The sequence below is a fragment of the Ceratotherium simum genome, chromosome 1 (genome assembly GCF_057802395.1).
Source record: "Ceratotherium simum simum isolate JZ-2026a chromosome 1, ASM5780239v1, whole genome shotgun sequence".
In the NCBI taxonomy this organism is placed as follows: domain Eukaryota; kingdom Metazoa; phylum Chordata; class Mammalia; order Perissodactyla; family Rhinocerotidae; genus Ceratotherium; species Ceratotherium simum.
This window is the reverse complement of record NC_141900.1, coordinates 666,237-689,479: the sequence shown is the minus strand read 5'-3', so window position 1 is coordinate 689,479 and position 23,243 is coordinate 666,237. Positions and strand designations below refer to the sequence as shown.

The 23,243-nt window shown below is 38.3% G+C and overlaps 1 protein-coding gene across 11 annotated transcripts in view; it reads left to right on the top strand.

The window, feature by feature from the left end:
• The window catches only part of COA1 (cytochrome c oxidase assembly factor 1), a 100,682-nt gene that overhangs the window by 33,626 nt on the left and 43,813 nt on the right, over positions 1–23,243 (top strand). For 3 of the 11 annotated variants that reach the window (XM_087432106.1, XM_087431663.1, XM_087433214.1), the window contains one exon: positions 442–601. The exons of the other annotated variants lie outside the window; for them this stretch is intronic. In XM_087432106.1, coding sequence (XP_087288232.1) covers positions 551–601 — 51 coding nt within the window. In that variant the 5' untranslated portion in view covers positions 442–550. The remainder of the gene's footprint in view (positions 1–441; positions 602–23,243) is intronic. 11 annotated transcript variants of the gene reach the window in all.

Below are 23,243 nucleotides of genomic sequence, written 5' to 3'. Positions count from 1 at the left end.
CAACCTTAGAAATACAACAGCCAGTTATTTTACTAGCAAAAGGAGTTTACTCAGGAATGGCCAAAGAATTGCAATTTGGGGTGTGCATGCTATGGTGGACCATAGGCAAATCCAACAAGCAAGCGAGAAGAACATTATTTTATAGAGAAAAAAATGAAATTGGGAGAGGTTATTTGAATGAAAGTCCGTTGGAAAAGCAAGAGTTCAGAGGGGTGATGGTTTCTCATTGGCTAAGTTGCTAGGGTAGTCAATTTCTGTTTGGGATGCAATATACATTTCTTCTTGTAATTGACAATTCTTTCCTGTTGAGACTTCTTTCTGTTAGAGTCTGTAAGTGACTGTCTTTCCTGTAATTGACCTTGAGGGGTACTGCATGGGAGCTCCCCCTTCTGGCCTTCTGACTCCATTTTAAATGAGACTTCCCTTTATTAATTTTCACAGTATTCTAGATGGTAATAAGTGCTGTGGAGAGAGAAGAGAGCAAGTACTATGTGGATAAACTGGAGGAAGAACATTCCAGACAGAGGGAGTAACAAATGAGAAGACCCTCATGTGTAACATGTTCACAGAACTACAAGGAGACCAGGACAGCTGGCTTAGAGTAAGTAAGGGAGTAGAAAGAAATGAGGTGAGAGAATTAATAGGGAGCCTTATAGGCTATTGTAAAGACTTTGTATTTTACTTTGAGTGTGATTACCGTCTGAAATTTGAGGGTTTTGAAAAGAGGAGTGATATAATTTTATTTAGGCTTTAAAAAGATAACTCTAGTTGCTGTGTTAAGAGAACACTATAAGAGAGGCTAAAGGAGGAAATAAGGAGACTAATTAGGAGGCTGTGGTTATAATCCAGGCAAGAGATGATGGTGACTTAGACCAGAGTGCAGATGAAGGTGGTGAAAAGTGTTCACAGTCTGGATATGTTTTGAAAGTAGCATCAACAAGATACGCTGGTATATTAGATGTGGGATGTGAAAGAAAAAGTACAGTTTTTGGCCTGGACAAGTAGAAGGCTAGAGTTGCCATTCATTGAAAGAGATCTGTTGGAGAAGCAGGTTTGGGGAGGAAAGAGAAATCGGGAGTTTGATTTTGAACAAGCATGTTCTAGATGCCTCCTCAGTATTCAGATTGAGATGTTGACTAGGCAGGTTAATACATGAATCTGGAATACAAAGAGGCTGGACTAGAGGTATGGATGTCAGCATAGAGGAATGGTTTAAAGCCGTGAGGTTGAATGAAGGAACGAATGTAGAGAGAGAAAAGAAGTCTAAGAAGAGCCCTGGGCCAGTCCAGTGTTTAGAGGTCAGGAGGACGAGGCTTACCAACAAGAGAGACTGAAAAGGCGTACTCAATAAGGAGAAGAAAAACCAGCAGTGAATAGTGTCCTAGAAGCTTAATATAGAAACTATTTCAAAGAAGGACTGGTTGGTGATATCAAATATGCTCTGATAGATCAAGTAAGATGAGTGCTGAGACTTGACCTATGGTTTTAACAATATGGAGGTCATTAAAGACTTTCACAGATGTTTCCGTGGAGTAGTGAGGAGATAAAGGCTAGGTTGGTGTGCCTCAAGAGAGAATGGGAAGACAGGAATTGGAGACATCAGAAATAGACATCTCTTTTGAGGGATTTCTCTCAAAAGGGGAGTAGAGAAATGGGACCATTGCTGGAAAAAGATATGGGATTAAGAGAGTTTTTTCAAAGATAGGAGCTATTATTGTGTGTTTGATGCTGATATGAATAATACAGTAAAGAGGGGAGAATTGCTGGAATGAGCTTGAGTAGAAAAAAGGAAATGGGATCTAGCATACAGCAGAGGGATTGGTGTTAGTAGGAGCACAGACTGTTCATCCATAGTGGCAAGGGGAAGGCAAGAGTACTTTGACACAAATGCAGGTATACTGATAAGTTCTGATTGCTTTTATTTTCTCGCTGAATTAGAAAGCAAGATCATCTACTAAGCCTGAGGAGGGGGAAGGAGATACAGAAATGAGAAGAGAGGAAAAAGTGTGACCTATTCATCCAGGGCACTAGAGAAATGGTCTGTGATTACAAGTGTGATTACACTTGGAGTGAGTAGTCATAGGTGTATAGTGAGGTCTCTCAGCAGAGTTTTCCTCTAGCCAAATTCACCTGTGCAGATAAGGTAGAGAGTAGGATTTATCTAGGATTGGGGTCTGCCTGGTGATAATGACAGAGGAAGAGGGGGCAAGATAGTTGAGGGGGTGTTCAAAGGAGGGGGATTATAATGATGGACCATGGACTCTAAGCTGGGTGAAGGACAGTGAAAAGATCAATGGGTTTTAGAACGGGATTAAAAATATTAGAGTAAATGTATTTGAGGAGGTAAGTTGAAAAGATAGGGGGTGGCTGGAGAGTGGGATGCTAGAAATTGTGATTGTGCAGGGGGTCAAGTTATTGGTAATGACAAGTTCTAGGGTATGACTGTTGGAATGAGTAGCTGTGGTCAAGTGAAGGACTGGATTCTGAGAGGAGAGGAGGATATTAAGGCTCATCTATACAGATATTTAAATCATCACACATTTTGTGTCTAGGAATGTATCCATTTCTTCCAAGTTGTTAAATTTGTTGGCATATAATTGTCTATAGTAGTCTCTTATGATCCTTTGTGTTTCTTTAGTATCAGTTGTAATCTGTCCTCTTTCAATTCTGACTTCATTGAGTCCTCTCTCTTTTTTTCTTGGTGATCTAGCTAAAGGTTTGTCAACTTTGCTTATCTTTTCATAGAACCAGCTCTTAGTTTCATTGATCTTTTCTGTTGTCTTTAGTCTCTATGTAACTTATTTCTACTATGATCTTTGTTATTTCCTTCCTTCTACTAACTTTGGGCTTCGTTTGTTCTTCTTTTTCTAGTTCCTTCAGCTGTAATGTTAGGTTGTTTGAGATTTTTCTTATTTCTTGACTGTAGGCATTTATTGCTATGAACTTCCCTCTTAGAACTGCTTTTGCTGCATCCCGAAAGTTTTGGTATGTTGTATTTTTATTTTCATCTGTCTCAAGGTATTTTTTTGATTTCTTAAATCATTATGCATTTTGATAAGAATCGTGTTGGAGAGTATCATGGCCAGGAGCTAAAATCTTTAAGGAATGAGGTTGGAGGTGTCATGTCAATGACTGCAACAAGGAGAATTAGGGATGGGGTGGTCTGATAATGTGAGATTGAAAGCTGGAATTTTAGGGAGGCAGGTGAGATAGTAGTTTGGAAGTGGCAACAAAAAAATAAGAATACCTACTCTGTCTCCATGCCTGATGGAAAGAGGCGTGTGAGAATGAAGACAGGACTGAAGAGAGAGCCAGGTTTCAGTTGGCAGTGGCTTTCAATCTTGGCTGCACATTAAAATCACCAGGGAGGGCTTGTAAACATACCATTTCTGGGTCCCAGTCCCCCTGAGATTCTGACTCAGGTAGTCTGGGGTGGAGCTCAGGCTTAGGTAATTTTTTCTTCTAACTCCCAGGTGATTGAATGTGCAGCCAGGGTTGTGTCCCAAGCAGGAATGTTCTGAGAAAAGGCTGAGTAATCGGGGACGATAGGATGTGTTTCTGAGGGTATAGAGAAAGGGTGCAGAAGTTCAAGAGGGGTGGGGCATCTTTTCAAAGTTTATTGGCCCTTTGAATTTCTGTGAATTGCCTATTCATACCAGGATTCTTTTTTTCTATTGGTAAATGTTTGATTTTTTTTTTTTTTGGTTTGAGCTTCTTATTGAAGTGTTACATGGATACTGAAAGGTACGCAGCTGCACACATGGTGCAATGAGCACCCAAATCAAGAAACTGAATGTTACTAGCATCCAGGAGCCACACTATCCCCTCTACTGTGGAAAATTTGATTTTTAAAAAGGATTTTATGCTGCCTATCTTGAAACACAAGATAGATTTTGTATCAAACTGTACTGGCCTTAGGTTATATGGTAAACCAAAATAGTCCCAGCCGTAATATATTTCTGTTTTCCTCTTAAGTTACATAGAATGCATAGAAGAGGGCTTGAAAAATTTAAGATAACATTTTTTCACCTGAAAACTGGTCTCCTGGGGCCAGCCCGTGGTGTAGTGGTTAAGTTCAGTGCGTTCTGCTTCCGAGGCCTGGGTTCTTGGGTTCGGATCCTGGGCAGCTCGTCAGCCATGCTGTGGCAGTGACGCACATATAAAGCAGAGGAAGACTGGCACAGATATTAGCTCAGGGCTAATCTTCCTCAGCAAAAAAGAAAACAACCAAAAACACTGGCCACCTGGCAGTGCATTGGAGTTAGAGATGTGTAAGAGACCTTGGCCTCTTCTGCCTGCTTCTTCATTAGCTCTCCCCCTGCCTGACTGGAAATGAGCTGAAAGTTCTGGCAAGTGGAAACATGCTCTAAGTGGCAGGGCCCCACCCAGTTGGCTAGGACAGTTTGGGTCTTCCACACCTGCCTGATTGTTGTTCTGAGTCTAGGGTGAGGGCTTGCAAAACAACCAGAAGCCGGGTTTGAGTCAGGGAAGAGCTCTGAGGAATGGTCATCATGGTTTTTCTTAACTATATATCTTTTATTTTAGCTATACCTTTAGCATCTGCTGAAGAATAAAGCTAACTGAAAGAAACATTGTAAATATTAAAGACCAAAAATGCTAAGGGCAAAAATACTGCTTGCTTGCTCTCAAATAGTCACATCGCACCCATTCTCTAAAATTCTTTGAAGTTTAGATGAGTACAATATCAGAATATTGTTATAAATAAATACATCAATAACTTATTAATAAAGTTTCTTGAGTGAAATATTTTCGTGTCAGTTTCCTTACACTGTACTACCTGTTATAGTAGTGACATAGCTCAGGTGCTCTGTGATGTTTTATGACCGTGAGTAAAGATAGCTTAGGATGTTGAATGGTCACATGACAAGTCTTCACAGCTCTGGTGCAGGATTTGGATAGTGGGGGAGGCTGTGGGAGGGTCCAGGGAAGCTCTCTGTACATTCTGCTCAGTTTTTCTATGAACCTAAAATTGCTCTAAAAATAAGTTTACTGTTAAACAAAACAGTAATTTGCAGTTTTTTTTGATGGAATGTTGCAATATTTAACAATACTTTGTAACATAAAATTATTCCCTTATCCATAATAAGGCTTTCATTTGATAGTATACGCCTGATTCTTAATATTTGCTGTCAGTGAATACGAAAACTAACTCCTGTCATCCTCTCAAATATTAGAATCTTGTTATTTTATAGGTGAGCAAACCTAGGCCTTTAGAGATTGTGAGGACTAGGGCTCAGGTTTCCAAACTTTTAATTCATTGTCACCAGAACCACAAATTCCATTCCATGATCCTTCTATAAATACTCTGTTCCTAAATCCAGCTGATGTCCTTAAAATGTTGGCTCCATATAGTTTTCTTTTATACATTCACTGTTTAGAACAGGCAATCATTTATGAAAAAACTGTGGCTCTCTTCTTACTGTGTATATTACCTAGATAAATTTATTTCTCAATTCTCAAAGACTACCTTACTAATATTTATATAAGTGTTAATTGAGGCCAAAAAGTGGATATCTGGATTATTATTTTAGAGGGCATTTCCCTTTACTTTTAGGTTGACTGGAATTCTCTATACTTTTCAGTGTTCCTCTGGTAAATTTGTGTAGGATGTTAATAATTATAATCAGTTCTTTCTGGGGAAAAAAGCCTAGGTACTGTTTCTAGGGATTTCGTTGTATTGAATGCCTGAGAATTGCTGCAATCAATAAGTATTCACATATCATGGACAATATTTTTGTGTGATAGGGATTAACTACATAATATATTTCAATACTTTATCTTTTTAGAATTAGTATTCTGAGATCGTGTAGAATGGCCATTTGTTTGATTAATTTTTTCTTTTAAGGTTGTGTTCTAGGGTGTTTATTAGTCTGCTTGTTACCAGTTTCATAACTCATAAATTATTCGTTCTGAATGATACTTTCTACTCCCTAGGAACTGGTTCCTTCACCTTTCCCAATCCTTCCTCTCCAACGCCAAAGATTGGTTAACCTAAAATTTTCTTCCTTTTCCTAATGGTACAGTGTTATCATTTTATATATTTTAATTATTGGCATCATCAAATATGTCATCTATTGGCTGTTTTTCTTAAATGGATTGAATTGAAAATTTAAGTGATGAAAATACCATAGAGATTCAGATTTTTCCACACACTATTTTCAAGGTATCGTTTATTTGGCTTCAAAATTAAAAAGTCTACTTTTCTATTCTCCATTCCCATGGGAAGATGAAATGCTAAGCCCTGGTTTCAAATTGAAGGAAAGTAAACTTCTGGTCTCTTTTTTTTCCCTTTCTCCCCTACTATACTACATCATAGCATTTTGACTTGGAAGAGACTTTAAAGGATAATTTAGATAACTTTTTCAGTTCAAGATGAGGAAAGTAAGACACAGAAGTTAAGTGACTTGCTTAAGTAAGATCTTGCCAGATCTTGGACTCTGGTATCAGACGCTGACCCTCACCCCCTTTTTTTGCCTCTTTGTGCTTCTCATGGTTGGCACTGATGTTTCCCAGCCACTCTATTCTGGGCCAATCTAATCTACAGTACTGTTGTTGCTTTCTTGGCAGCCTTGTCCACACCTCTTCCTGAAGATCTACAAAAGCGTAGATGTGGAATCACAATGGTTACCCATATTTCCCCCAATCTGTGCTATTTTCCCCTCTTTATACACCATCGCTTTATCCATGCAAACCAGTGGAGAAATACCTATGGAAAGCTGCTAGGGGCACTGTGGTAGGCAAAATAATGCCCGCCCCCCGCCGCCCCTGTCCCTCTGAGATGTTCACATCCTAATCCTTGGAACCTCTGAATATGTTAGGTTACATGGCAAAGGAAAATTAAGGTTGCTAGTCAGCTGACCTTAAAATATGGGGATTATCCTGGATTAACTCAGTGATCCCAATGTAATCACGGGGTCCCTAAAAGTGGAGGAGGGAATTGGAAGAGAGAACCAGAGAGACAGCAGTGTGAGAAGGACTAGGCCTGCTGTTGCTAGCTTTGAAGATGGAGGAGGGGGCCATGAATTAAGGAAAGTGGATAACCTCTACAAGCTGGAAAAGACAAAAAAACAAATTCTCCCATACAGCCCCCAGAAAAGAATGCATCCTGCTGACACCTTGATCTTAGCCCAGTGAGATCTGTTAGACTTCTGATTAACAGAACCGTAAGCTAATAAATTTGTGTTGTTTTAAGCCACTAAGTTTGTGGTAATTTGTTACAGTAGCCATAGAAAACTAGTACAAGCACTTACACTGCTCCTCAGAAAAAGTCACCCACTTTGGCTCTCCCCTTTCCTTCATCATCTGATTATTTCATTGGCTACCTTGATTTCCCTTACATATCCTGGCTCCATGTTTCTCATCTAGATCCTTGGATAGAACAACCCACTGTAAGACTGTTCACTCTAAATGAGCTATGACTGTGCTTAGGACACACCGCAGTATTTGCTCATTGGCTTTGCAAAACATAACCAATGTTAAGAGGCTACATAAAATTTCAAAACTGTTCTGCTATTGGCTGCCACTTTCCAGGAATTCAAGGTCAGATACTGATCCAGCACTCCTAACTGCCCTGCCCTAAACCTCAAGAAATTATTTTTGTCACCTTGTGATGTTTATCAGGGAAACTACCTGTATGGCTACAAATGCAGCTGCTCATGTCTTTGCTAATTATGACAGAGACTGAGTGAAACACATATCTTGTTTCTTACTTGACAGAGGAGGAAAATGCTGGGCCTTTCTCTAGTTATCTATTTTATTGGGCTGACTTGCTCAGTAGGATAAAGTGCATGTTTGACAGCCCGACTTGCCAAGATGTGGCCAACACTTTTGTTAGCTCCTGCAAATGATACGTTCCTTGACTTGATGCAGCACCAAGTTTTTTCTCATTGCCCAGTGGCTGTTGTAGAATTAATTGGTGTTGGCGGCTCAATTTTGCAGAAGACTGAGTGGGTCACTGTGATATAAATAAGTTAGGACAACTGACTCTCCCAGCCTTTTCAAATTAATGTGATTCTTTCTGTGGCTGGGGGCTTGAATTCACCCAAAATTTCTGTCTTCTCAGCAGATTCTCTGTTAGGGCTACTAGAAAGGCAGAATCCATAGTTCTGACTTCCTGCACTTGCTCACTCCCTGGCAGGGAAATTTTTTATTGATGAAAAATTTCTTGATCCACTGTGAAGTGAGGACCTTGCTGGGCCCTCCTTCCTGCTCTATCCAGGAATTTCCCAGGTGAAGGGAAGAGGTCTTCCATATCTTTGTAGACCTGAGGGACATTAGTCAGTGTCATGAACCAATGAATTCTTACAGACGGTATATCGTTGTCATGCTTTTTTTCTTTTATCCATTATGATAATCTCTGTCTTTTAATCATAGTATTTGGACAACTTGCATTTAATTATCAGTATGATCGAGTTCAAATTTGCCATCTTGCTCTGTTTTCTATGTGTCTCATCTGTCTTTGTTCCCCTTTTTTTTAATATTTTCCTGCTTTCTTTTGGATTAATAGAATATTGTTTTGTGATTCCATTTTATCTCCATTATTGCATTATTAGCTATACCTTTTGGTTATTTTTTTAGTGGTTATTTTAGGGTTTGCAATATATATATAACTTTATCAGTTTACTTTTAAGTAATATACCCTTTCCTTTAAGTGATATACCACTTCACACTAGAACCTAACAACGATATACTTCCATTCTACACCCCACTTTGTGCTAGTTTTGTCGCATTTTACTTCTACATGTTATAAACCCATATACTTTATTATTAAGTTTAAGTGGCCAATTAACTTTTTTCCTGCTTTATGGAGGTTTATTGGACAAATATAATTGTAATATATTTAAAGTGTACAATATGTTGATTTGATATATGTATACACTGTGAAACGATTCCCACAATCAAGTTAAACACATCCATCACCTCACAGTTACTTTTTTTTTTTTTGGTGACAACCCTTAAGATCTACTCTCTTCACAAATTTCAGTTACATAATTTAGAATATAGTCATCATGCTGTACATTATGCTGTATATACTCTAGTCACTATGTATTTCCCCACCCCCTAGCTCCTGACATCCACTGTTTTATGTACTCTGTTTCTATGAGTTTGACTTATTTTTTTTTAAGATTCCATATATAAGTGAGATCATGAGGTATTTGTCTTTCTCTGTCTGGCTATTTCACTTAGCATAATGTCTTCCAGGTTTGTCCGTGTTGTTGCAAATGGCAGGATTTCCTTGTTTTTTATGGCTCAATAATATTCCAATGTGTATGTATATATATGTGTGTGTGTGTGTGTGTGTGTGTGTGTATATCTTTAAACAGTTTTATTTGCATTACAGATTGTTGAACATGTCCATTCACTGAAAGTGGGGGCATGGAGGGACACGCACAGGGACCTGGCCACAGGGTTGGGAGTATGTGTGAATGAGGCGTGTGAGCACTGGGGGTGCCTGTGGGCAAGTTGGGGAAATCGCAGGCGAGGTGTCCCCAGCAGCTCAGGGATGGATTTCCTGATGCAAGCTGCAAAATGGTTAGTAGGATCCACATCCCTTTGATACGTTCCCAGCCCTGGCTGCTGTTCTCTCAGCCCCTCCCTGCCCCTCAGTTATGCGGCTCACCTCGGTATTCTGGGTGGTACAAGAAAGAAGTGGGCCTCTTTGGCAGCCTCTTTCACAGGTGGGGAAGCCCGGCACTCACTCCCATGCCCTCACTTTCCCTCCTGGGAGAAATTGCTGGCAAGAGGGTCTGAGGGCACTGAGCTGTGCCACCTTGGGGGAGGGGTGACTTGGGTGGAGTGAAATTCTTCCTCTTACCCCCTTCAATGTGTCTAGTCTTGGATTTTTTTTGCTCCGTTGGTGTGCTGGAACTTCTCCACTGGACTCCCAGACTTCCACAAAGGCACTTTCCTCTGTGAGTAATTGTCATCATCCGTGCTCTTTGGGAGGAAGACAGTAGGAAATTCCTATTCTGCCGTCTTGTTGACGTCACTTCAACTAACTTCTAAAGAGATTAAAAATGAGAAAAAATATCTTTAACATTTAGCCACATATTTTCCATTGTAGGCTTCTTTATTACTTTTTGTAGTTCTGCATTTTCATTTGATGTTTTCCTTCTGTTGGAAGAACTTTAACATTTCTCGTGAGATAAGTCACACAGAGAAAGACAAATACTGTATATATCACTTATATGTGGAGTCTAAAAAAGCGAAACTTATAAAAACAGAGTAAAATGGTGCTTATCAGGGGCTTGGGGGTGGGGAAATAGGACAGATGTTGTTTAAGGGTACAGACTTGCAATGAGTAGTCAGTCAGTCCTAGAGATCTAATGCACAGTATAGTGAATATAGACAACAATGTTGTATTATAATCATCAAACTTGCTAAGAGACTAGAACTTAATTGTTCCAACCACTAAAAAGAAATGATACTTATATAACATGATAGAGATGCTAATTATCACTGCAACGGTGATATGATAAGGGTACATGTTGTACACCTTAAATTTATGCAATATTATGTATCAAATATATTTCAATTAATAAAATACATTTCTTGTAGAGCAAGTCTGCTTTCAGTGAATTCTCTCAGCTTTATGTTGTCTGGAAAAGTATTCATTTTGCCTTCATTTTTAAAAATATTTGTGCTAAGTATAGAATTCTAGGTTGACAATTTTTGTATTCTGGCCCAACATTCTGCCCACTGGGAAGTGTTTTCTGACACACAGACTGATTTCCTACCCTGTGAAGACCCTCATCTGTGACCACTAACCCCCATCAAGATTCTCCACAAACACACAGACACCAGGTTGCAGTCAGTCTCTCTGCTTTTCTCTAGGGGCCATAATACATTTGCATGGAAAAATGTAGAGTTCTTCCTTTGCCAGGATGGCCTGTATGAGCCTGAAGGGAAAGGCATGTGGCCTCTCACTCAGATGACTCTTTCCATCCTTATGCCAATTGGTATTGTTCTTTGGTTTCTGTACCCAAATGGAATAGCTAATTTCCACCTGGGTCCAGGAGATCAATTAGGATGTTATGTTCACACAGAGGTCTTCTTTTTGTGAGAATACAATCAATTTCTGTCTTGAATAAGCCACTGGTTTTGTCTGTTTTTCTTCTTGTTATATGTGGCTGTATACTGCTGAACCTAATCCTGACTAATGAAAGCAGGGTAGAAGAGGCCCAAGCTTTTGTCCTGGGTGACTGAACACGTGGTGATGCGTGTGGTAAAGAAGAAACAGGTTAGGGGCTTCTGAAGGTAGATAATCCTGTAAGACAGATATACACTAACATGGATAAGTCTTTGCAATTAAATTTTTTTTAATCATCTAAACATTCAAGCTTATTTGAATCTTGTTTTCTGAGGCATAAACATTGATTTCATATATTAATTACTTTAGGAATTTGATGACTTAGTCTTATATCCTAGTGGAGTTCTGAAATATCAGGGCTCTCTCATTTTCCTATTAATGGAGATACAGGTCTTAATCACATTCTTGAATTATAAAGTGACTTTTAGGTTTGGGGACCCTCAAAAGATAAATCGAAATAAAACATGGAGGAATGCATGCTGTGTTGGCCTCAATCATTAACTCTTAAAGAACCTTTATCACAGGTTTTGAATTTGCATGTCAAAATTACTGTCGAGCACACCTAGGGAAAATTAGATTCAATTTACATTTTTGCCTTTATCTATTATCATAAAACTTTCAAATGACAGTAATTTTGGAGTATAGATTTCATTTTGCTTTTATATTCTTCAAGCTATTCAAAGAATTTTTAGGATGCTAGTATATTTTTAATCTGTATTCTCTCTCTGATCTTTCTCCCTCAGGACAAGTATGATGGATTTGTGATGGTAGTTTTAAGCTTGAAGCCATCAAGGAAGCATTTATTTATTTATTTATTTATTTATTTATTTTTTATTGGTTTATAACATTGGAAAAATTTCTGGTGTGCATCATTGTACTTCTATTTCTGCATAGATTACATCATGTTCACCACCAAAATACTAATTACAACCCATCACCATACACATGTACCGAATTATCCCTGTCACCCTCCTCCCTCCCCCCTTCCCCTCTGGTAACCACCAATCCAATCTCTGTCCCTATGTGTTTGTTTATTGTTGTTATTATCTACTACTTAATGAAGGAAATCATACGGTATTTGACCTTCTCCCTCTGACTTATTTCACTTTGCATTATACCCTCAATGTCCATCCATGTTGTCACAAATGGCTGGATTTCATCGTTTCTTATGGGCCCACAACAACTACAAACAGCTGAGCATTACAACAGCTGGCTGGGAGCATAACTCAGCCTGGGCGCCTATAGGGAGAGCTAACAGGCCACAATAGAAGGACACACGTAGCCCACATAGGGGTCACCCCTGGAACATTGAGAACTGAGGGAAGCACACTGGAAACCTCCTAAGGCATCACTTACATAAGGTCACCTATCCAAGAGCAGGAGACGTAGCTGACCTACCTAATACGTAGACACAAGCACAGGGAAAGAGGCAAAATGAGGAGGCAAAAGAATACATTCCAAGTAAGGGAACAGGACAAAACCCCAGAAAAGGAACTAAGTGAAACAGAAATGAGCAACCTACCCGACAGAGAGTTCAAACTAAGAGTGTTAAGGATGCTCACTGATCTGGGGAGAAGAATAGATGAACTCAGTGAGAATGTCAAGGAAGCATTTAAAATGTCTTTAGGCAAGCTTGTTTTCTCTGTCTTTTTGTCTGGTAGTGATGAAAGCTGAGTGTCTCTTTTTATGCCTTTTTAAAAATGTGTCTTCTCTAGATGTGGCAAACAAGTTGGAATTTGAATGAGCTGTGAAATCTTTCATGACAATGACTGTGTCTGGGAAAAGGAATCTCTAGGGCAGGTTCTGAGCTAGAGCTGATGTAATGCATCCCAGGAAGTGGTGTTGGAACTCAGGTAGCTTTGAGCAGGTAAGTTAATAGCAGAGGATATTTGCCAGAAACAAGTGCATATAAAAGAAGAAAAGAAATGGGAACAATGAGACCATTGATAATAAAGTACAGGCGGGAGTAGGATTTGGGGCCTCTGTGGAAATCCTTAGAGGCCAAAGGCTCTAAAAGCTGAGACTACTTCATTTTTCTTTTGATGTAACAGTCATTAAAAAATAATAATAAAGCTCAGGCCAGTATCCAAATGGAAACTCACCTATATTATATCAATTTTTTTTTTATATTTGTATTATAGCATAGGGCAGTGTCATATACACAAGGCCTTCTTCTCCAAAACTGTGTGTTTCATTGAAAACAAAGGTGGGCATACTTGGAACCTAATGGATAGTTTTGTGGCTGTAAAGATAAATATAGCACTTTTCAGGTAGTGAACTCATGAATAATCAATGAACCAGCAGAGGACAAAAAGTGACATATGGCAGCCTGGTGTGGATTAAGTGTGATTGTCACGTTCCCCTCCCCACCTTTTCCCTTCTCTAATTTACTAAAAGAAACAAAGCCAGCCTCAGCCAGAACACAGTACCTCTGGAAAATCTACTTAGGCAAATTGTTAACAGGGGAGTTTGTTCATTAAATATCTCCTCTGCTGTTTGGTTGTTTTAATGGTCCAGCCCAAGTTGTTTGTGTTAATTGAAATTTTATTCAAAATGAAAATTTGACTTGAATTCTTGAAATAAATTTAAACTGGTAAAGTAGTTTTTGTTTCTAAAATTACTACTACACCAATATCTCCAAATACGTAACACTCAACCAGTTTGCTAATTTTTGTCAGAATGTTTCTCTGTAAATAAACCACAAATGCATTGTAGCTGACTGTGTCTTTATGCCTTCACCTAGTGTATAAACCAAAATAGAGAGAAGGCATTCCTGATTTTTCCCTTTGTATCAACCAACACTTCATTGAAGATACTGATTTTATTATTTTTAACAAAAAATAACCAGATTTAATGGAAATTCCTTGGTAACACTGAAGTTTTTAGAATAGTGTTCTAAGGAACTGTTAATGGGCAGGTATTTGTTCACAGCCCAAATAATAACTCTGCCACTTTAAAACATCAGTCTTCCTTGGTGGCTAATGAAGGGTGAAGTGTTTAGTCCAGTGAGTCAGTTTGTACCTTGCATTTGCCTGGCTTTGTGCCAGGGATTTGATTCTGAAAGATTTAACATTGGAGAGTCTCTAAGTAGCCTGATTCTCCGGTTCTCTAAATTCCACTCTAGTCTTTCCAAATCTTTGAAATTGGCAGAGGAATTAGCAGTAAGTTTTGATTAAGTACATGTGATATAAAGTGATATAAAGAATTGCTATTTGTTTTGAATGGCTCCTCCACCTCCCCCACGCCCCCAAAAAAGGTTCTGGAGACTTGTTGCTAGAATTGGCAGAGTCCCATCTGAATATGAAATATTTGTTGATTTGTTTGTAAATAATGTGTATCCCGTGTTGTGGAAGTTTTAATGAGAACTCAGAAATCAAGGTCTGATTTGGGTTATATCTGTAATATTGGACACCAGATGATGGTGAGTGGACAAAAGTTAAGTCTGTGAGAGTAGAATGTCCATGGGGCATCTCTTTCCCTCTTTCAGAAGCACTTAGAATGGTTTTTGTGATAGAATTTGCCACCACTGGGAGCTACCATGGTGGAGAAATTATGAGAGACACACTTTTTGTTTTTCTTGGTGGTATAGAGAATCCTCTGATTGTCTTCACTGATGGCTTCCAGAGAGGGTAAACATGAAGGGAATATAGCCTAAAGAAGTTTCTTCAGAATTCATTCTCCCCTTGGTCCTTTTGCCCATTCCAGATTCTGAATGGAATTGCAGGCTACACTAAAGCTTTTGGATTAGATCGAGTGTGGTTGTTAAGCCCTCTAAAGAATGCCACTTTTTGAGCTAGTAGTCAAGTGTGGTAGTTAAGAACATGCGCTGTGAATTTCTACTATAAGATGGTGGTGGCATATTGTATTATTCAAAGCTGGCTGCACTTCTAACGGCCTGCTCTTTATAGTCTGTGACCTTGACACTGCTCCATTGAGAGGAGGGGTCTCCGTCCTTTTCTCTTGAATCTGTATAGGCTTGTGATTTGCTTATGACTAATAGAATGTGGCAAAGTGCTGCGTGATGCTGAGGCTAGGTCAGAAAAGGCAATTCAGCCTCCGCCTTGTTTTCTGGGGCACTTGCGTTTGGATCCCTGTGCTGCCGTATGAGATGTCCTGCTATTCTGAAGTTGCCATGCTGTGAAGAAAGCCCAGGCTACGATAGAGGCTGTATGTAGGTGCTCCACTTGACAGCGCCAGGTGAGATTCTAGCTGATAGCAGCCTTAACAGTCATACGTGTAAGTGAAGATTTCCCCAGATGACTCCAACCCCCAGCCATTGAGGCATCCCTAGCTGTTAAGTCTCCTTAGTTGTTGCCTCAGACATCATACATTACGTTTGTGCCCTGTCCAAATTCCTGCACAGAATAAATTCCACGGAATTTATGTATGATAAAATTGTTTTTCAAGCTACTATATTTTGGTGTAATTTCTTATGCAGCAACAGTAAATGGAATAAAAACCTTGGAAAATTACTTGACTTTTGTGTCCCTTAACTTCCTATCTTTAAAGCCTGATGATAATAATAGCATTCTGTCAGAGAAATGAATTAATACACGTAAAGCACTTATAAAAGTAACTGGCAAATAGTGAGGGTTTATTAAATGTTAGCTGTTAGCTAAGGGAAATCCAGTAGATTACTAAATGTTTTCGGCAGCCTAGTCATGTTAGAAATAGTAACTCAGCTTGACTTTATTAATGAAATGTTCATTATGACATGTAAAGGGAAAAAAATGATATAATTGTTCTTAATTTGAAATCTTTTCCATCCATTGAGGAGATGGAGTTCTGGTAATTGTTCTCAAGAATATCAGCAGGTATGGTTAGGACATGTCCTCAAAATAACTCTGGCTTGCCTTACTTGCCTATTTAGAGCTACCATCTGTGAATTAAACTGAATGCTTTTGAAACTTGTTTATATCATTGCCTTTGATCACATTCTAGAATAACAAATTCTCTATGTTTACTGGGTAGAGTGATTAGAGTAGAAGTAGAGTAAAAAATCATCCTAAAATGATCCCTTTCAAACTTTTAAGTGATATGGAGAAGAAATCAGTGTTTACATCACCATGTATAAAATCATTATTGGGCCTGGGCTGGTGGCATAGCGGTTAAGTTCTCACACTCCACATCTGCGGCCTGGGGTTCACCCATTCGGATCCTGGGCACGGACCTACGCACTGCTCATCAAGCCATGCTGAAGTGGCCTCCCACATAGAGCAACTAGAAAGATGTACAACTATGACATACAACTATCTGCTAGGGCTTTGGGGAGAAAAAAGGAGAAAAGGAGGAAGATTGGCAACAGGTGTTAGCTGAGGGCTGATCTTCCTCAAAAAAAAAACAAAACAAAATCATTATCATAGGCCATTTTATTTTATTTATTTTTTAAATTTTATTTTATTTATTTTTGTGTGTGTGAGGAAGATCAGCCCTGAGCTAACATCTGCCAGTCCTCCTCTTTTTGCTGAGGAAGACTGGCCCTGGGCTAACATCCGTGCCCATCTTCCTCCACTTTTTATGGGATGCCGCCACAGCATGGCTTGACAAGCAGTGCGTTGGCATGCGCCCAGGATCCAAACCCCAGGTCCCTGCAGCGGAGCACGCACACTTAACCTCTACGCCACGGGGCCGGCCCCTAGCGTAGGCCATTTTAAATGTGTACAATCATTACAGTAAGTCTTGATCTTCATCTTTCTGTTGTGAAAGAATTCTAATTATTTCACTCTTTCTGTATGTCACTGCCTGTCACCATGACATTTTAGTTGACTGTCTTTCAAACATGGAGAATAAAATATCAATTTCTTTGTTTAAAAACACTAAATATTTGCTTTAGGCTATCTATGTGTGATATGCCTTCTTCTATCTTTCCATTAGAATACTCATATAGCTGCATAACAGCACTGAAGAGTAAAGTAGCAATCAGCCATTTCTTAGTTTTAGAGTCATTTCCACTAACTACTTGCTATGTTGAAGTTGGAGCAGACAGAAAGCCTTAGTGGTCTATTTATGCTTTGACTTGTAAAACAAGAGAATAAATTAGATGGGAAGTAGTTAGAGGCTTTTATCTATATCCATTGTTTATTCATACCTTTGAGACACAGGTTACCATGAATGAGTATTGGAAACCTGTACTATTTCCTTCATGTTATGTATTTCATGATATATTACAGGTTAATTAACCTGACTAGAGATTCCTCTATCTACCCCCCACTCCCAACCCCTCCAAACCCACCTTCAACACCATTCTTTGTACATGCATTCACAGACTAAAATTTCCGATGTGCAGTATGGAAGAGAATGAAAAGAAACTGTTAGGATATTGCAGGGATGTGATGCAGCAGTGGAGGTGGTGTTAAGAGGAACCCTGAGAGAGTCGTGCTGTTAGGGTTTCATATTAGCATTTATTTTTTTCTGATAAAAGACAAACTACAGCATGTTCCTGATGATATAGGAGTGAATTCTCCTCATAACATGAGAAGAGGGAATGATAGAAGATCCCAAATCAGTCCAGCCTGGTTGTACTGTCTGTCTGCTGAGTACTGTAAATTCAGCCATGGCCTGTGTACATCAGGCTGTACACATAGAACTTGATCAAATTAAGATGTGAGCAAAATTTCACGATCCAATAGATAGTGATGGGAATCAAGCGTGGGCTACATACTCAGCCATTTTAAAAATTGTACGTTTTCTTTTTGCAAAGATAATAATCTTCATGGAGACTAAGAAAGAAATATGTAGCATGAAAGAAGAGCACCATTACCCAAAGATGAAGAAAGACTTAAAAATAATTCTGAATATAACTTTTATAGTGTACGGAGATATTTATGGAAAATGTCATATTTTATTCTTAGCAACAGAGCAAAAAATATGACCTCCAGGAAATCAAAATAGCAAGTCATGAGAAAAAATCAGAACGAGAGTTTAGGAGGAGTCAGGATGAAGAACAAAATGAAACAAAATAAAACAAACAAAAAAACTGAAAATGCAATAGCAGAATAAAAATCTGCAATGGCAATTGTAAATAGCAGAGCTGATCCTGCAGAAAATGGAATCAATCCTGCCTATATAGGTATTTGAGATTGTCCAGAATGAGGAGAAAATGGTGACAGGGAAATGAAGTGATGAGGGGAAGATAACAGGTACTGAGGACAGAGAGAGAACCCACTGATGAATAATAAGGTTTTCCTAAAGGGGAAATCAGAACAAATGTAACAGAAGCAAAAAATAGAAGCAGAAGAAAACTTTCTTGAGCTGAAAAGATTCTGAATCTGCAGGTAAAGTGTCGGCTTCATTGTGTTCTAGGCAAAATGAGTGAAAATAAATCCCCATGTATCTGAATTCTGGCAACATCTATAATTTTTAAAGATAAAGAAAAAACTCATAGATTCAAAAACAAATAAGTTACTCTAATGGTATAGAAGTTAGTCTTACTTTACTGAAGACTTCTTTTTATTTATTCTGTAACGGATTCATTGGGCTTCTGAAATCTATGATTTGATGATTTCATTAGTTCTAGAAAAACCTTAACCATTATCTCATCAAATGTTTCTTTTGCCATTCTCTCTTTCTTCAGTTTTTTTTTGAAAATCCAATTAAATATATGTTGGAGCTTCTCACATATCCTGTATATTTTTTACCCTCTCTTCTGCATTTATCGTCTTTTTGTCTACCTGTCCTGAATCCTGTATGATTACTTCCAGTGATATGCTGGTAAACTGGCTCACCAGAGAAAAATAAGCCCTAATTTGTAGCATTTGTTGATTTCTGTAGTGTAAATATTCTCAAGGGCAGTTTCAGGCAACCAACATGACTTCACTGATGCAGAGTTAGAAGGAGCTGCACATAATTGGCTCTCACTCACAGTATGGTTCAAGCAGGCTCTAGCATACCTCTAGGCTTTTCTCCTGTCTTCCTGTTTGTTAAGTATCCCTTAAACTGCGTCTAATCTGCTTTTAAACCTCTCCATTCAGTTCTTAATTTGGGTTATTTTATTTTACTTTTAGTTCTAAAGTTTCTAGTTTTTTTTTCTTTTTTCAAATCTGTGTCGCTACTTAAGTTTTCAATTCTCTGCTAAAAATTCCACCTTATCTTTTATTTATTTTATCATAGAAAACAGTTGTTTTATAGTCTGCATCTGATAATTCCAATTTCTAAGGTTTTTTTCCTGATCCTTTTTTCTCGCCTGTTTCTGCTAATTCTTTTTTTTTTTTAATGGGGTTTTTTTTTTGGCGGGGGGAAGATTGGCCCTGAGCTAACATCTGTTGCCAATCTTCTTCCTTTTTTCCTTTGTTCTCCCCAAAGCCCTAGCAGATAGTTGTATGTCCTAGTTGTATGTCCTTCTAGTTCTTCTGTGTGGGACTGCGGCTCAGCATGGCTTGATGAGCGGTGTGTAGGTCTGTGCCTAGGATCTGAACTGGCGAATCCCGGGCTGCCGAAGCGGAGCGTGCAGAGTTAACTGCTGTGCCACCGGGCTGGCTCTGCTTCTGCTTATTCTTATTCTTGTTTGGTTTTCTTGTGTACTCTATTATCCTTGACTGGGGCCTGGATATTGCATTTGAAAAATTATTTATGAATATTTTTAGGCCCACGAGGTAGGTATTTAGACAATTTGCGTTTGCTTCTGATAAACACTTGGGAGTATTCCAGTCTGGATGGGTTATAAACCAAGTTGAAAGTTTGAGAAAAGCAGTCTGATCCTAGGCTGTGATCTACTTCAGGTTATTCTCATGCTAAGGATGTAGCCCTTTGGGATTCCAGCTTATTGTAAGGAGGGTCTTAGGTTAGATGTCTCTCAGCTTTATTTTTATATTGTTCACCCCTGAGAGTCAGTCAGAACAAAGGTTCTAATTTTTCAAGATCAGCAAAGACCTGTTAGAGGAAATATGACTTCAGAACTTTCTTTCCATGCTGAATTTTCGTTCCTCTTTCACTTTTTTTTTATTGTGGTCAAATATACATAACATAAAATTTACCATTTTAACTATTTTTAAGTATACAATTCAGTGGCATTAAGTACATGCACACTGTTGTGCAAACATCATCACTATCCATCTCCAGAACTTTTTCATCATCCCAAACTGAAACTGTACCCATTAAGCAATATTCCCCTTTCCTCCCTCCCCCCAGCCCCTGGTAACCACTTTCCTACTTTCTGTCTGTGTGAATTTGACTGTTCTAGGTACCTCATCTTAGTAGAATCATGTAATAGTTGTCTTTTTGTGTCTGGCTTATTTCACTTAGCGTAATGTCTTCAAGATTCATCTATGTTGTAACATGTATAAAACTTTCACTCCTTTTTAAGGCTGAATAATATTCCAGTGTGTGTGTGTGTGTGTGTGTGTGTGTGTGTGTGTGTAAATAAATATACAATATTTTGATTGTCCATTCATTAGTTGCTTCCATCTTTTGGCTATTGTTTATAATGCTGCTATGAACATGAGTGTACAAATATCTCTTTCAGTCCCTGCTTTCATTTCTTTTGGGTATATACCCAGGAGTGGAATTGCTGGATCACACAGTAATTTTATTTTTAATTTTTTGAGGAACCACCATACTGTTTTCCACAGCAGCTGCACTGTTTTACATTACTATTAGTAGTGCACGAGGTTTCCAATTTCTCCATGTCCTCATCAACACTTGTTATTTTCTGTTTTTTTTTTTTTTTAAATAATAACGATTTTAGTGGGTGTGAAGCGGTACCTCATTGTGGTTTTGATTTGTATTTCCCCAGTGATTAGTGATGTTGAACATATTTTCTTTCTTTCTTTCTTTTTTTCTTTTTGCTGAGGAAGATTCGCCCTAACATCTGTGCCAGTCTTCCTCTATTGTGTATGTGGGTTACTTCCAGAGCATGGCCACTGATGAGTGGTGTAGATTTGCACCCGGGAATTGAACCTGGGCCGCCAAAGCGGAGTGCGCTGAACTTAACCACTAGGTCACAGGGCCAGCCCTTGAACATCTTTTCATTGGCCATTTGTATATCTTTGGAGAAATGTGTATTCAAGTCTTTAGCCCATTTTTAAATTTGCGTATTTTTTTGTTGTTGAGTATTAGGAGTTCTTTATATATTCTGGATATTAATTCCTTATCAGATATGTGATTTGCAAATATCTCTAATTCTGTGGGTTGCCTTTTTACTCTGTTGTTAGTATCCTTTCATGCACAACAGTTTTAAATTTTGAGGTAGCCCAATTTATCTATTTTTTTTCTTTTTTTGCCTTTCTTTTTGGTGTCATATACAAGAAATTGTTGCCAAATCCAGTGTCATGGAGCTTTTACCATATATTTTCTTTGAAGAGTTTTATGATTTTAGCTCTTACGTTTAGGTCTTTGATCCATTTTGAGTTAATTTTTGTATGTGGTGTAAGGTAAGGGTCCAACCTCATTCTTTTGCATGGAGATATTTTGTTTTCCCAGCCATTTTCAACAAATGGTTTTCAACCATTTGTTGAAATCCCCTTTTACTTTTGACTTGATAATTTCTTATTATCCTGTTGTTTTTCAGTGCTTTTGAAAAGATGTTTTTAAATACTTTATACAGATTATTAAGTTGTTTTCAACAAGAAGGTTGATGTGTAAAACCTAGGTCACTATTATTGGTAATAGGAAATTTCAATAATGTTTTAAATCAACTTGAATGAGAGCACAGTTTATAAATCCTATAAAACATGTGGAGGGATATAGCCCCTATTCTTAGCTTTTATATACTGTTTGGTTGCAGTTTTGCAATTTTCATGGAAAAAAGGTACAGCTCATCAGCAGAATTTTATTTTTTGTATAACCAAATAATTCAATAGTCTAGATCTCATCTTTTTTTTTTTTTAATAATATTTATTTATTTATTTTTTTTGTGTGTGTGTGTGTGTGTGTGTGCGCACACATGCGGGCACGAGGAAGGTCAGCCTTGAGCTAACATCCATGCCAATCCTCCTCTTTTTGCTGAGGGAAGACTGGCCCTGAGCTAACATCCGTGCCGATTTTCCTCCACTTTATATGGGACGCCGCCACAGCATGGCCTGACAAGTGGTGTGTCGGTGCACACCCGGGATCCGAACCCCGGCCGCCAGCAGCGGAGCACGCGCACTTAACCACTACGCCACGGGGCAGGCCCCTTAGATCTCATCTTCATAGGTTATAAATGTCATTAGGAATTAAATTACTAGTGAGAGAAACAAAGATGTAATTTTCTACCAAGAATATGGGAATCATGAAAGCATTCTCATCCCTTTTTAGTGGATGTGTTTTCCCCCAATAGTAAACCTGTAAGGATTAGGTCTCAAATTTAAAATGTCACCTATTTAATCATGTTTAATTAGGTGGGTTGGAGGGGCAACCTCCCTATTTAGAAATTTTCAGTAACAAAGTATATACTAATTATACTGTCTGCAAATAATGTGCTGCTAATGTTTCATTTTATTTCTTTTAGAGATTTCTTCTTTGACTATTATTTACCACTTTGTTCATGAGTAGGCAAGGACAGGATTCCCAAAAGTTGAGAGCAAGAAGCAGTCAGTGTTGACGGGTAGTGATTTTTAGAAATCTATTGAGGGGCTCTTAGTATTAAAGGAATCAGCAGAGCAGTACATTAATTATTTTATTCAGATGCTACAAGTGAGCCACTGTTTAATATCTGGCTTTGTTCAAATTCATTATAGGATTCTTTCATAAGATTTTTTCATGTAAATTCTCTTGAACTGTGTACCAGTAGCACCTTTTTTTCCCCAAGAATGTAATCTGACTTTCTCTGTGTTACATTATCCTCCTGTAATTATTCAGAGTAATGAATAGTCATGAGGTATATAGCAGGTAATTTGTTACATCTAACAATTGAATTAAAGTTTGTAATTAATTTACTTTTACAATACAAATTAGGGTAGATTAGCACTTAATTTTGTAATAGTTTTTGACTTGTTTCCTTGAGCAGAGGAGAAAGAGATGGTGTTACAGTGAATGCACTTATTCTATAGCCTGGCAGGGTATTTGTGCGTGTAAATGTGTATCATGTGTGTTGGGGAAGGAAAAACATGAAGGGCTATTCTTGTTTAGGGGTTATCTAAGAAAAACACAAAGTGTAATATTTGTTGAAGAATAAACTTGGTTAATGACCTTTAAACTTTAAAATTACCTTCAACCA